This window comes from Parasteatoda tepidariorum, chromosome 2 (genome assembly GCF_982258835.1).
Source record: "Parasteatoda tepidariorum strain Cologne lab strain chromosome 2, Ptep-v5.0, whole genome shotgun sequence".
NCBI lineage: Eukaryota > Metazoa > Arthropoda > Arachnida > Araneae > Theridiidae > Parasteatoda > Parasteatoda tepidariorum.
In genome coordinates, this window is record NC_141756.1 from 159,496 (window position 1) to 175,989 (window position 16,494).

The following is a 16,494-nucleotide window of genomic DNA, read 5'->3' on the forward strand; positions in this document are numbered from 1 at the left end:
TCTGGTGTCAAAACTATTAGAACTATATTTTCATTCATATTTCCAAAGGGTGCTTCCCGAGCTTCATATTTTTATTTTACTTTTGGAAGATCAAAAATCAGAATCCATTGAAAAACTGAAAGATATATTTATTAAAAGCAAAAAATATATTGTGTGTGATTTCATAACTTGAAACATCACTTGCACAGATTAATTAGCTTGTTTAAATTAACAATTTGATTTATCATGTTGTCACGAAGAAAGGATTTTCTTATATTCTTTTTCTTCTCGTAATGACAAGATATTTTTTCTTACCGCATCCAATGTGGGAGTTAACCACATAATAGTCTACCGCAGCCATTTTCATTGTTAACTCATCTCACCCCTCAACCCTTTCTGGATTTTCAAGATGAAAAAAGGATTATTAGTCAACTCTGTTTTTCATTTAAAATTTTTTTAAATTATAGACTCCAAACGTTAACAATACAATATAGACAATCCACAGTTCTGTGTGTTCTAAAAGGATCAAGTACTTCCCCGATCTCGTTATTATTTCCTTGAGTATTGATTTAATTGAATGCAACATTATATTTGTCGATGCCATTGTCCTCTAAAGCTGATCACGAATACCTTGTAATTGGGTTTTGCTGCACTAAGTAAATTGATACTACTACTAAATTCTTCTTCTTCTTTGGAGCTAAATTTGAATGTTCCATGCTTTCATTTTTTTCTTCTTTTTGTTCAGTCGTTTAAATTTATTATTCCTTATTTTTTGGAAAAGAATCAACTGAAAACATTTTATCTAGTCACTTTGTGATATGACTTGATTATCTTTGACGTGCACATCATATCGTAAAATCTTCCATGGTACTCTCACCTTGGTGCATCTTTAACATTAAAAATCTTTTAGCTACGATATTTAAAAAATAAAATTTTTTTAACCATAATATTGTTTATATTTTCTGCAACCTTAATATAACTTGTTTATAGTTCATCATAAAGAAAACATGGTTTATTAAGCATCTTATTGAAGGCTAACAGCAAATTTGAAATGTATTGCAGTTCAATGTATAAATATTATGGTTCAACATTGGAAGGTTTTTCTGAGATGGCACAAAAGCAGCATTAGTAATTATTTTAATCAGTGAAAAATCCTGTCTTATTAATGGGGCATGTGACGAAAAGCAAGTGTGGATAAAGTAAATATGGAATATGGATATATTTGATATTGACTTGCATTAACTTGTCTAAAATAATTATTGAATTTAAATATTAAAAAAAAATCTAACTGATTTTGTTATTTTTAAAAAAAAAATCTAATCCAATCGCTGATATGCTTCTGCATACGCGTTAAAACTTTGACCCCCGAAGTACTTTAAGACTTTGGAAACTGACCAATTAAGTATTTATATGTAACTACTTAAATTTCAAACATTCATTTTTTCAAAACAAAGCAGGTTGGTTAAAATAGAAGAGCTATTATCTACAATATATCTTCTCTATTGATATAACCAATTTAATATTACTTACTATAAATTTATTTTTTATTAATCATGCACTAATAGTCTGATAGTTTATTATAAGAATTTGCAGAGCTGGCACCTTTTAATTTATTCTTTTAATTCTTGCTTTTTTTCACAAAAATATTTTTTCGTACATTTCACTATTTATGCAATGAAGCATTAAATAATCGAAATATTACACAAAATTCTTTTAAGTTAAACAGGCTTATTTGTTTTTAAATCATTGGGTAAACTTTTCTTTGACAACCATAAGAGTTGTTAACTATGAATTAATAAAGAAGGGAAAAAACTTTTTAATAAGGAGACCTAACATTTGGTTTTATATTAAATGCTTTGATTTTAATTACAAAATATTATTTAATGAAATCTTCAAAGGAGTCTTGTTCATGTATTTATTGAATGTGAGAATCCCCCTTCCCGTTGTTTTTGTGTTAAGATAATTGAGAAGCGCCTTTATATTCTTTTTTATTCTTTAGATATTTATTTGAACTTGTACTGAATGTAGTATATAAATTCAGTTTAATTCATAAGAAATTTTTTTTAAAAAAAGTAAGAGAAAGTTTGCTGAATAAAAATTAGATTTTTCATAGCTTTATAAAAACTTTTTTTTTTTTTAATGGCGGGCACCTGGGGTTTGTCCCATTGGCCACAGAAATGCCAGAACTGCTACTCTCTTCTCGTTACCCAGTGGGCACCTGTGGCGAAGCCACGGCGGTGGAGCAGCGTCGCCCACGTCACACAACCACAAACCCGTTTATAGGCAGGTCACATTCACACAAAGAGGAAAGGACATAGAACACAGAGAGAAAGAAACATCCTTGCCCTGAGCAGGATTCGAACCCAGCCAATGGCTCCGCAGTCAGACACGTTAACCACTCGGCCACCTGGTCGGCGCTTTATAAATACAAAAATAACTATTAATTACAGTACTTGGTTAAATACCATGAAATGAATAAATGTAAGACTTATTAAAGAGTCAATTGAGAAATCATTTCTTAAAAAAAAAAAAACCCAACAGAAGTATGAAAATAAAAAACAATTCTGATAAATAGAGTTTTTCAGAAATATCCTACGCTTATACTTGTATATACAGGAATAAGATGTAGTGATATATGCTTGACTGTTACAAAATTAATAAATGATTATCAGACTGAGTATTTTAGTATTTTTATTGCCTTATAAATATATTTCGAAATTACTGAATTGATGCTTTACACAATAATTAATGCATATTATTTCAAGAGGTCAGTTTTGAATCGTAAATAAACGCATAATATACGTAGAAGTATTGTGGAATTATACATTCATGGAATGTAAAAGTACATACTATTAAATATTTGTAATATATGACAGTTCAATTGTATTTTACTGAATTCTTTATAATATTTTATAATATAAAGAAATCATAAAATTTTTTCGTTATTATACTTTTATCTTCAGTATAAGTTTCGCATTTGATTGTGTGAAAAAATATTACAAATTTTGAACACTTGTTTTATAAGAACTGCAAGCATATAATTTTAAGATTTTAATGGGTATGTATAAATGTTCATTAGATATAATGAATAAATTGAAAGAACACACACAAAAAAACTATCTCTATGGCGGGCAACCATTACTTACAATATGCATTCACGTGTCATTAATGTACTTTCATGATGTTCATTCAATCATTTCAACTCCTTTTAAAACAATATTTCTTCTTTTTTTTTTTAAATACAATATTAGCAAACAGAATCATCTTAATCTTTACAACAGAATCTTTTTATCCTCAGTTAATTTATATTATAATGTTTCCAAAAGTCGGACTACTCAAATAATTTTTCATTTGTTTTATGTGTTACTTACTTACAAAGCACAAATTGGTTTGATAATTTCAAAAGGAAGAAGTCATTGGAAATGTAATTTGAACAGAATAAATGTGAAAAAATTCTCTTGCTGAGCCCATTTCGACGAACTCACAAAAACTTCTTTTGTACTAGCTCATAAATAATAATAAAGAAAATTGTTCACTATAATGTGATTGCGTGTACGAATAATTATAATTTGAAAACGCTCTCATTCTCTTCATATCCCCATATGTGTAATTTGTATAAACAAGAATTCTAGAAATATTAACAGTGGGCAATACGAAACTCCCTTTAAAGAAAACGATGCGCGTTACTTACGACTTTTATCTAAAATCCAGCCTTTTATTGAATTTTTCTTTTACTAAAAAGCAGCAACAAACAAAAAGGATAACAAAAGTATAGAAGAGTAAACCAGACAGTAGTAAAGAGTACTAGGGTTCGATCGCCGGTGTGAAGCTTACCCAGCTTAAGATCGAAGGGCTAATTGTGCGTAGTGCTGATTCCATTAGTCTTGAATAAATTAAGCATGATGAACTTCTATGACATCTCCATCCCTTGGCTTGCATTGGGAGTGTTTTTACTTATATCATAATAGATAATCATGGCAATTGTTTGTTTTTTATTTATTTATTTACAAATTTAGATACAATGGCACTTAGTTGCACAATTTGAAAAAGTAACGAAATATTAGTCTTTGTATGATTTCCACGGTTGTGACAAGGTATCATTCACAATAACTCGAGCTGGGTGTAATAAAGAAAAGTTGTAATACGCCTGGTTATAATGAAACAAAGACTCGTGGTAAAGAACGCTTATTGAAAATAGATCTTGCAATATTGTCTGTAAATAAATAAAACGTTACTAACGCTTCACTGGTATCCATAATTTGTTTACACTAAAATATTAGAAGAAAAGTTCAAAAACCTTATTTTCAACCTTGTTTGAATGTGGACAAACTCACGGTTAATTGGGTGGCTGTTGGTAGGTATCGTAATTACAAAATAATAGACTAACGAAATGGCCAAATAACAGCAACCTTATTTTAAAGGGAAAAACTATTTCTTACAGGTTAATTGGGCGAAAACTTATAAAGTTGGTTGTGGTGTTTCGATCTATCGATTGAATTCCAGAGAAGTAAATCATTTTTATGTTTGCGACTATGGACCATCGTAAGTATGATTACAACTTATAACTTTCATTAGTATAATTTAGTAATTTAATATATCAGTACAATTTTGTAAATACATGATAGGCAAAAATTAGTTAATTGTTTGAGGTACGATATTTACTTGATCCTTTTGCTCAGACAATCAAGGCCAGCATGAAACGTTAAAACTGGTAACCGAACAATTTTTAACAGCTTATTTGGGGGGCAGGAATAATAGTTTAAAGAATTGTTTGATTTAATTAACAACTACTTAGTTCAAAATCAAAATTTTGCAGTTACATTTTCAACTGGATGTGGGCTTAAGCTAACGGTGAACGGTTAAACTAAAGTGAAAGCAAAACATGTCTGCCAACCCAGGTAAAAATAAATTGCAGAAAATCTACAAAAAAAAAATGCAGTTTGAAGACTGTGGTGATTTGGTAAATTCAGCTACAGAATGTTTGAAGTGAAAACGCTGCAAAATTATTTTTGTGAGTAATTTTGCTGTAGTGTGAGTAATTTTGCATGCAAAGTAATTTTGTAGTAGTACTTACCGCAAAATTTTTTCATTAAGTATGCATAAATATCAGTATTTAGTGGTTTCATCCATCATGAGAGATAGGAAATACTATACATTTTGTTTTGAAAAGAAAACACTACTTATTTTTTTAAATTTGATCTATTTTCTTGATCAGATGTATCAGTTAGGGAGTATAGCACTCGTGAAGTTTTGATGTTGTGAAAATATTGACGCATTGAATCTTTAGTGTTCGAACTCTCACGTAAAAATGATAAAAAGTTGATTTGCAAACGAGGTAAGCAATATTGATGACATCAAAGACTTTCAATTTTACAACAATGCAAAGTAACTGTAGTTTTTCTACAGATTAATCTGAAAATATAACTTCTGAAACAATGACTTCATAATTACTTCATATTTACAGCCGCATAACCATAGATTTAAAGTTTAAGTTTTTTTTTAATTTTAAGATTTTAAAGTGACTCAAACTATAGTAGACTATATAACAAACTATATAGGTATAGTAACTAAAACCTCACTTAAACTACAGTAATTTTGTAGACAGAAGCTAAAAGTTTTTTTTTAAATAAATTACTAAAAAATTACTTCACATTAGCTACAAAATAACTGCAGTGTTTTTACACTTAAGATTGTACTACAGGAAAGCTGCAGTTAACTCTAAAAAAACTACAAAACTACTTCAGTTCTGTATAAAAACTGCTGCGTATTTTTAGCTGGGAAATTAATTATACCATCATTTATGCTATCGCTTTTTTTATTTTTTTTTATCCTGAATCTGTACAATTCATTAATGTCTTCTCAAAGAAGTTAATGTTTCTAAATATTTTTATTCTTATTCCAATAATGTCACACAAATCTCTCTAAAAATAAAAAATGCCTTTATATTAAAAAGTATCACAGAACACATTTATATTACCTACAGCTACAAATATAAATATTTTTATTACTAATATATAGTGGTGGACAAATCTAACTTGTTTCTAAAATTTGAATAATGAAACACTTCTGCTACCACTTAAAAATATCCCTTTAAAAGAACGCTTGGCAAAAATGGGTAAATTGTTTTTACATTTCTTAATACTTGATTGAGCACAACGAATTTCTATAAATTAGATTATTTATAAGGTTAAAATAAAGCATACGGAAAATTTTATACGAGGGTTGTAAATTAAGTAGTAGCAACTTAACCTTGAAACTCACAGAAGAGCGGGCTTGCGTAAATAGGGTATGGGTGCGGTGAGGTGGCGCTGTTGTCGATGTGTAGAGTGCTAAAAACAGTCGATTTACTTAGAAGGGTAGTTGCTGCGCGGCGTTAAAGTGAGGAGTTTCCTTTCCATCGCTCTAAAGCATGTTGTGAAAAAGCTTAATGACGAAAACAGACGAGATGCTTGAACCCATCGTGCTACTGCCCTATACGGTAAAACATTTGCTCCACAGGCTTCCACTAATCCTCAATAGCATTCTGCTGCATTTTTGCCACGGGCAACCTCGATTGTAAGCCACGACCGCTGATCATCTTTTGAAAACATGCTTTAGAGCGATGGAAACGAAACTCCTCACTTTAACGCCACACAACAACTACCCTTCTAAGCAAATCGACCTTTTTTTGCACTCTACACATCGACAACAGCGCCACCTCACCGCTCCCGTATCCAATTTGCGCATGCCCGGCCTTCTGTGAGTTTCAAGGTTAAGTTGCCATTATTTAATTTACAACCCTCATAGTCGCTTCGAAATTTTACTGCGTCGTGCCCGAGTTCGACCTTCTTCTGCAACAGAGAGTATCCACAAAGGTTCTTATAAGTATTCTGCTCGAACTATTTCAAGAGTGAGAGCCAGTTAGCGCATAAGCAAACTCCTGTATACTTTTCTTTTATCCTATTTCAATATTTATAACTTTGAAGCATTAAAATAAGGAAATAAAGAGGAAAGTTGGAATTTTTAATTGTGTTTAGATTTTAAGATGTATATTCGCTACCACATTTCTCGTTTTTTTTAACCCATTTATGCCCAGTGGTCTATAAATGAAAAATTATTATCTGAAAAAAGTGGTATTGTTTATGTTAAGTTGATTTTTCTTTCTGTTACCTACCACTTTAACTTGGAAAAAAGTAATACGCCTTACTTCGGATCCAATTATGAGTGATTATATTATCAATATATTATGGTAGTACCTTGCTTCTGCAAAATTAATCCTAAGAATAAACAATCACTTTTTTTTCCTTCCTTTTTTAACTGATATTTTAAACAAGTGCTCGGCACAAATTAGTTAAATGGCTTCTTTTCATTAGTCTGATTCTTTTAAAGGAATCCTTCCATTCTCAAATTTAGTTCACTATTTCAAGTTATGGTTTTAGAATCTAACGAAATCCTACAACTTAAAACATTACAGAAAATAAATTAGGGTAAACTAACCAGTGAAGGAACACTTAAGCTTCGCTTGTCTTTTAAAAAATCATATTAATTTCAAAATTCGTAATTTTAGTTAAATGACAGTGTCAACATATTTGTTACTAATTGCAAATTATGTAAAAAAATTGTAGAGAACTTACATAATATTGTTTTAAAGTTTTGGAGGTTCAAATAACAAGTAGTAAGAAGGCCAAGTGAAGGAACAGCTCTTACCAGTAAATGAACACCCAGTAAAGGAACACTTAATTTTGGTTATTTTTTAATGCTCTTTATGAATTTATAAGCCATACAAATATTTAAAAACAAGCCCATTCTTGCAATTATAACATATAAATACTTGGAAAATGTAAACTTTTTTTTGTAATCATGAATTGAAAATTAAAGTGTCAACATATTAACACATACTGTTCATTCACTAGGAAATCTATGCCCAGTAAAAGAACATGCCTGTTCCCTCGCTAGTTAGAAGTTGTTTTTCGTATTTTTAACATACTTTTGATGCGGAACATCACTAAAAGTACAAGCAAATTAAAGTTTATATTTTATTTTCATTGACTTAGAAAAAAACCCAGTAAAGGAACACTTATTCCTTCACTGGTTTTTCATCTTTTGGTGATCAAGTGAATAAACACCCCCTTATCTCAGTACTTTATTATGCTATGATGCTTAAAAAAATAAAACGTAACTTCAATAACTATATTTTGAATTCTCCTTTTCACAGTGAGAAAAATAAAACTATTACATGCAATTAATTTCACTTCAAACATATAAATAAAAACACTCACCTTATAATTTTTTCAAAGAAACAAGATGTTGCAGAGATAATAACAAATTCAAATTTTTTTCCAGAGAAGTCTATTTGACCAGGTAATCCAAAACATTGCTAGATGACTTCCTATTGTTTGGCAGTAAGCTATTGTTACCAATCAATCTAAAGAAAAACTTTCAAATTCTTATTTTTAATCAATATATATGAAATGTTCCTTCACTGGGTAGTGTTTCTTCACTGGTTGGCTTACCCTACTTAGAAGCAGAAATTTCTGCTAAAAATAGTTGAGACTCAAACAATTAAAAATGCAACATATCATATGTTGTTTTTAAAAAAAAATTGTGCTACTATTCCCTCTATACTATAGTTTTCGATGTAACAATTGTGCTCTGCGTTACATAATCTTGACGATTTTTTTTCATAAAAAATATTACAACGTTGTCTCAGAGGAAATTAGGGTTCGAGGAGTCCACAGACCAGTTTAATTGAGTACAACACATCATCAACATTGACATCCTACAGAGTAGAGAGAACATTACCTAAAAGGAAACATCAGCAAGAGAACCAGATTTCGAAACTAACAGGCAGCACACGTCAGAAAGACATAGCATTCCGATGATCTTGTCGATAAAAAATGAATCCTACAGGGCATTTTTCTAGTGTACCAGAGTATTATCAAATTCGCAAGAGGGCACGGGAAAGAATTTTCACGGCAAATTCTGTTTCGCCTTCATTAGTGTTTCAAGAATTTTTAAAGTGAAGGAAAATTGAGTTAAGGTAAATTTAGAATCGACAATGAATTTTTTCAAAGAGTGAAAAAATATTTTTTTTTAAATATCAAACATACAATAACATTACGCACTATTGAAAAATTAGTTCCTGAGTCATCGTGTTAAGATCAGGCCTGAACCATCGTGCCATAAATTATCTACATTTTAATATTTTGAAAACATTTCTTTCTCACTCTTTGAAACTTCACAGTCAACTCTAGGTTTACCTTAACTCACTGAGCATTAAAATGCTTCAATGCTCATAATCTATACTATTAATATCATACTACTAATTATCTGATATATGTCTATCTACTCCCAACAAAAAGCAAGATCCCGCCCTATCTTCGTTCTGCCCAGTTGCTATGCGATCTGCCAACCTTCATTTACTGCTGCCCTCGACCGTTGTCCACTTTTTCTTATAGTAATCGAAATCTTTCTTACACTCTGATTGTCTAAAAATTGATTGAATTTTTCCTTGATGTTATTAACTACTGGATCGAAAATTATTTTTTATTTTGTCCAGGCACGTCATTCTGCTACTCTTCTAATAAAACAATGGGTTTAATTGCTTAAAATTGATGCATCTGTAATTTATAGTGCACTTTTTAACATAATGCTATATTTAAATAATACAATTGGTATATATTACAGGAAGAAGACTCAGTCTTAATCATTTCAACCTTAAATATGTTAATTAATTAGAGAAGTACAAATATTAGACACAAAAACGTATTTTCGAACGTAACGTAAACGTTTAAATAAACATATCTTTTAACACAAAACATATATAACATATCTTTTAAACACAAAAACGTAAAAGTTTAAATAAACATATCTTTTTTTTTCCTGTGGTTTCCTGACTCTCAAAATATGGGGGCAATTTTTCAAATATCTTCTGATTTAACAAATTTTCAAAAGGGTTTATTCAGATCAGAAAGTACTATGTTGTGACTTAATATCGTCTGCTTTAACTAATTAGCAGATTTAAGTTAAGGTTCGATAAGATTGAGTCTTAAGCAGACTGAAACGCGCTCCTACGATTCATATCTTTCACACCCATTCGATCGCTTAGAGTCTTATGCAATCGAAGCAACATTCGACCGAACTAGTGGTTTCCTCTCGATTTATTTGAAAAAAATGTTCGTATCCTGATGCAACTTAAACAAGTCAAAAGTTTTTTCGGTCTCGCGATAGCACGATAGCTTGACTTCGAAGATCGATGGGATTATTTCTGATCCATCACAAGGTTCCGTTTAATGATGATGGTGGAGTGCAAGCAGGGAGATAAGAAGATAAAAACTTTGGTTATATGTCACTAACAATTTCATATAAATAATACGCTCATTGAATAATAATAATATACTTATTTTTAATTAAGAGATGCAAATGTTTCGAATTACTTATTTGCCTTTATAAAGCAATTTCGGGATCAAAAACTTTGATCTTCATCAGTGGGAGCTTATAATTGATGTTTTTTTTTATTTACTACTATTAAAAGTATAATTCAAATACTTGATTAACTATCTCTATTTTTACAAGCTAGTTGCGATTATATTATCTCATTACAGCTCTTGATACACACTTCTGTTTTCTGATCTAGGTATATGGGTTATTTTAAGCATAATCCAAGTAGCACCTAATATTAGATAACATCAGAAAACCAGTGAAATATAACATTATGTTGCACAACTTCTAATATTAGAAAGATACAAAAGGTAGCTGTTTACTCCGCATTATATGAAATATTAGTTTCCATTGCAAACTCATATTATCTAGCGTTCGCCGTAACATTATTTTGCATTGGTTTTGATGCTAATAATATTATTAATAATATTTAAATATTAATAATTATTAATAATATATTATTAATAATATATAATAATAATATTTAATAATACTATTAATAATATTTAAATAAAATTTACCTTGAGGAATTAATCTTTCTTCGTAATCATGATGATAATATTAATTTCAATTTTTTAGATTTGGGTATTATAAAGGAAGAAAAAATCTGCTTTGTTGATTTATACGATGAAAGAAATGATTTCAATTTTTATATAAACCAACTAATTACTTGGAATTCTATAGTTTCTAGGAACATCTACTTAAATACCACTTTTAATGAAATGAACAGAAATAAAAGAATATGTAGTAATATTTATTTATCCAAAAAACAAATAGATAAACTCTTTCAAAATTTGATGAAAAAAACAATGGATACCCAACTAAAGTCCTTAAATTCGATATAAAATTATTGAGTTAATTACATATTATTGTAAATAAATTTATTAAAGAATTTCTTTGTTAATTTATATAATTTTTACCATGCGCAATTCCATTTCGGGCAAATCCGTGACTAAAATTATGTGCAAAACAGGCAATTCATGTTTCTTTCTCTTTTCTATTTTATTTTTTTTCATAAATTTTAATTTTCTAAAATTATTAATTGTCAACTTCTTTAAATTATTCAATATAATATTACCTTGAGCACATCCATTTTCAGGCCCATCCGCGGTAACTAACAAATCAAACACACCTTTGTACTGCAGTAAGAATGGACTTGAATGCAAAACCCCTCTATTTACGCTTTTGATTTCATATTTTGCGATCTTGTTATGAAAATATTTTAAATCATTCTTGAAAAATTTCCCGTTGATGTAAGTTCATTTGAATTCGCTACTCGCTTTATAGATTTCATTTAATGTTTTATTCGGTTTTTTCTTTATATTTTATTTTCTTTTTTTGCGTGATATTTTTACTTATTGTGTTCTATTTCATTTGTTGTAATGTTTTCGTAAAAAAAAATTTTTTTTTAGTGCTTCACGCACTATTGTATTGATATATTTTGCTTTGGCTATATTGATACAATATTAGAAAATACTCCATTTTGCGCATATAAATCGTATCTTTTATTTTCCGGAATTTTATAAATTCCCCCCCCCTTTTTTCGGATTTTTTCCCCGGTTTCTTGCTATTTTTATTATTATTATTATTCCCCCCCCCCCTTTTTCGTTGTTCTGTAATTTTTTTCTTCAAAGTCGTTCAACCGAGAGCAATGAAATTCGGCACACTGATAACTCGATGCACGGGAAAAGTCTCTGTCAACACTATAACATAAAATTTCATTTAGATTGTTTGAGAAGAAGTCTGAAAAATTTAATTTTTAAACAGACTTAGAAATCACCATTCATAAAAATTAAGCTGATTATGATTTTGTTTTTTCCTTTCTTTTTTCAAAGATGAAAGTGATGTTCAGGATTTCAAAAGTTTTCCACGCGTTTAATTTTGTTTGGAGTTATGCTTTTAAAACAAGTTTCTATGAGACAAAATAATTTGAAATCAACGATAATTGAAATTTAAAAAAAACATGTACTGAAAGGCAAAATTAATGGAGAAATAGTACTAATTCATTTAGAAGAAACGTAAAAAATCGCAAAATAATTATTGACACCAATGTTGCTTGATTAATTTTGGTAACAGAAAATACTTGGAATAAAATGAGCTATGTAGTATATTAGAGAATAATAAAAAAAATGGTATTATTTAGTTTGAGAAAAAAATAAATAAAAAATTACCATGCTATTTTTGAGGCAAATTATGCTTTATAAATTTTGTTAATAGGTATTAATTGAAATAAAAGAAATTAGCTATTGTACCGAAAAACAAATGAAGTTGAGAAATTGTATAAATTCACCAAAGAAAAGAATAAAAAAAACGCTGAAATACTATTGTCAACATTGATCCTTAATTAATTTTGGTATTAGGTACTATACTCTGTTGCAAGTTAAGAAAAAATTCATTATCCCTTTGGAAAGATAGCCTGTTTGCATCTATGTGCACACCAAATAGATGCCATGCTCCCAGCTCAAGCGTACATCAACAACGCCAATTCTTGAAACTACGTTTCACAGACTTTTTTTTTGCATGTTTTCATCAGATGAAACGTGAAAAACAAAACTCAACAATAAATGAACAAGTAATAAGAATTAATCGAAATTATATCCAAAAATCGTAACTAATGTACGCCTTTCTGTTCACAATTAAAGGAACGGATGAAAAAATAAATATACTTTTTTAATTGCAAACAATTTTCTTTTGCAGCAAAACAAAATTAAAAATTCTTTCTTTCACATTTTATTTGTTAAGTGCATGCGCTAATTTTAGTGGTCCAACAAAAATCCAATGCTCTCGAAATGTCATATAGTAGTTCATTTTCCAAAAACGAATGTTCTCCTTTTTATCGAAATATGCCGCCAAGTTCCAGTAAGACTACGAAATTTTTTTTTAATTAATCTAAAATATATATCGTAGAAGATAACACGAATTAAATTTTTGTCTGATGTGTGTTTAACTTTTGAAATCTTTCATATTGCTTTTGAAAGTATATTTCTACAATTTGATAACAAAATAAAACGAAACTATATGTAGTCATGGATTATTACATAAATCCTATACCACAATGGTCTTTTCTTAACTTGCAACGGAGTATAATTGAAAAAGAAAAGTAAGCCACATGGTGAAAAACAAAACAAAAAAAAAAGCAAAAAAATTTTACTAATTCGTTTTGAAAAAGGAAAAAATCGCCGTATCCTTCTTGACGGAAATAATGTTCAGTTAATTTCGGTAATAGGAATTAAAGGAAGTCTAATGAACTTTGTGCTATAAATCGAAATTAATAAAGCAATAGTACCAATTTGTAAAAAAAAATAAAATCGTCATACCATTTTTGACGTCAATGGGGCAGTGTTGAAGTATTAATTAATCACAGAATTATCACAGAGTATTTGTAGCATATAACCATTTTTTAATCTATTTTCCTGGTTTATATCTACTACCACCGTAATTAAACAGACAATATCTGCTTTATTATTGGTCAATTATTGTTCGATCGAACTTCAGCCATCGAAATCAAGCTATCATGCTGTCACGTGAATAAAAAAGTTTCAAGTATTTCAGTTGAATCACGAAACTAACGAGAATCAATGGAGTAGATACCAGTGGTTCCATCGAATTTCGACTCAGTTGCATAAAAGTCTTAGTGCATTAAAATTCGATCTTCAGATCAAAAGTTATTCAGAGTGTTTTCGCTTTTTAATTTTTGCACTGCTTCTCAGAATAGTAACATCTGATTTACGTCTGCAGGCCTGATATGAGTGGGGGTGTCATGTACTTAGAAGGGCCACCTTGTTCAGCATGTCCAATAAACTCATGTTGCGGTGCATCTACCTGCAGCCATGGAGGTTATCCAGGACTTTGCCGTTAGTAGTGTGATTTTATACTTAGTTCAAAACAAACGAATTAAGTCACTGATTCGCTTAAACAGTAAAAAAAATCTCGTATATTATTATTATTGTTAGATTCTTTATATACACCCTTGTGCAAATTAATTGAAACAAACTCAATAAATTCAGAAAACTAAGAGAAAATTCTATTTTATTTTAATTTGTACAAACTCAAAAATTTTTAGTACATAATATGATCTCCAGGACACTTTATTAACATTTGGACACTATTCGGCATGGATTCCACTAATTTTTTACAGTCATTTATAATATTTGTGTCCTTGTACCACACATGAATTAACGCCGTGATTAGCTTCTCCATAGTTGTACAGTTTATATTTAATAGGCGATTCTTGCATATGACCCAGAGATTCTCAATTGGGTTGATATCCGGAAAGTTCCCTGGCCATTCCAATGTCTCAGTTTGATTCTCAGACATGAATTTCTTGAGAATTTTGGACGTATGGCAAGGAGCTAAATCCTGCTGAAAAATCCCTGTTCCATCAGGGTATCGTTTCTTCCACTCTGGAGCAACTTTTTTACCCAGAATAGTAATGTACTACTCAGAACGCATCATACCGTCAATAGGCTGCAAAGGTCCAACCCCATTGTAACCGAAACAACCCCAAAACATCTTCTTTAAAAAACACGAAAAAAAAAGTTTGTTTCAATTAATTTGCACAAGGGTGTATGTGCAATCTCTAAAAATATAAAACAAAACGAAGGAAAAAAGGAAGTGAAATATCTGTTGAATAAATTTCCATAAAGAATATATAAGCGTTAACAAAATGTCGCGGCTTAAACAGGAAAGAAATTTTATCAAAAATAAATAAAACTATTTAAAAAAAAACTATTTAATCTGTAGCTTGCTTTCGGAAGTAGGTTAAATATCAGAATCCAGTTATTAAATTAATTAGGAACATATTTTTTTAAAGTAAAATGTAAGATGAAATCATAAAGCTATTTCTGAATTTCTAGAGTTAATTTCAGTTATGTAACAGTCTTAATAAATAATTAAATTTGCATGAGTATTAAAATTTATTTGCGTGATTTACATTCAGTGTTGTTAAACGTCAATGTCGTTAAGATACTAGACTTTCTGCATTGGTCTATTCATAGAATTACGTTTGCTACACTAGGGGGCGAGGCAGGCTCTATATCTCCCATTGTTGCAGTTATACTTTTAGTGCAATGTTACAATTACTCACTTAATTTAAATGTTTTTTTTTATATTATTCAAAAACTTTATTTACCCTTAGTTTAAAAACAACTTATGTTTATTCTATGTGAAATGTTCTAGTAATTTTTTAAAGTATGGAAATTTTCTTGATTTAAACATCAGTTTAATAAATATATATTTCATGTCTCGCGAAATTTCTCTTTCTTTACGATCTTCTTTGCTATCAGGGGTCATTGCACAATTCTGTCTGAGTTTCTGTATTTCTTTGCCGACACTTTAAGGGTATGTCATTTAAAATTTAAGTTTTGGGTCTGTTTTCACAAACTCGCCGACTATGGGAGTCGATTTCTTTTTCTTTATTTTTAGGGGGCTTATTAGCCAATAAAACAAGTCATTAGGTTTAATGTTAAATAAGTATATGGTTTAGTTATGTTTCAGATACAACACACAAAATTTAACTTTTTTAACTTTTGGCAAGCACATTTTTCATGAGTCTTATTCACCACAAACAAACAATCTTCAACTGAACGTGCTTCACACATAAAGCAAATCATAAGTCTGGATTAACTTCAATGATCATGTAAAAAAGTAGATCTTTGGTTTTTATATCCACCTAACATACTTGATTTAAAAAAACTTCATTGGTTTCAAAAATATGCCGATGAAAATAAAAATTTCTCATGAGCTAAAAAGTAAGCGACTATTCTCAAAACTTACCAAACGTGAATCAGAATAAACCAAAGTGATTTGATATATAAAACATAAAATTGACAACGAAAAATGGAAATAAATTGGGAAAATTTGAACTCGCTAGATTTGAGGGTCGCATTTCAAATCACTTATGTTTCTCTTTATTCAGGTCTGGCAAATTTTAAGAAAGGGCGCCTATTTTTTAACTCTTGAAACATGTCGATTACTATTATTTTTGAAGCCAATGAAGTTTTTTTTTATCATGTAATATCTAACCGCTTCCATTTCTTGGGATTATTCATTTAATGCACTTACCTTGATACGATTCCTTGCTTTTAGGTTTGTTTG

At 29.8% G+C, this 16,494-nt stretch overlaps 1 protein-coding gene across 1 annotated transcript in view; it reads left to right on the forward strand.

Annotated features, from left to right (window-relative positions):
• LOC107454074 (cysteine-rich venom protein AnHyalC) overlaps positions 1–16,494 on the forward strand; it is a 154,583-nt gene that overhangs the window by 110,808 nt on the left and 27,281 nt on the right. The window contains exons 5-6 of the mRNA XM_087156743.1: positions 4,421–4,521; positions 14,137–14,252. Coding sequence (XP_087012869.1) covers positions 4,421–4,521; positions 14,137–14,252 — 217 coding nt within the window. The remainder of the gene's footprint in view (positions 1–4,420; positions 4,522–14,136; positions 14,253–16,494) is intronic.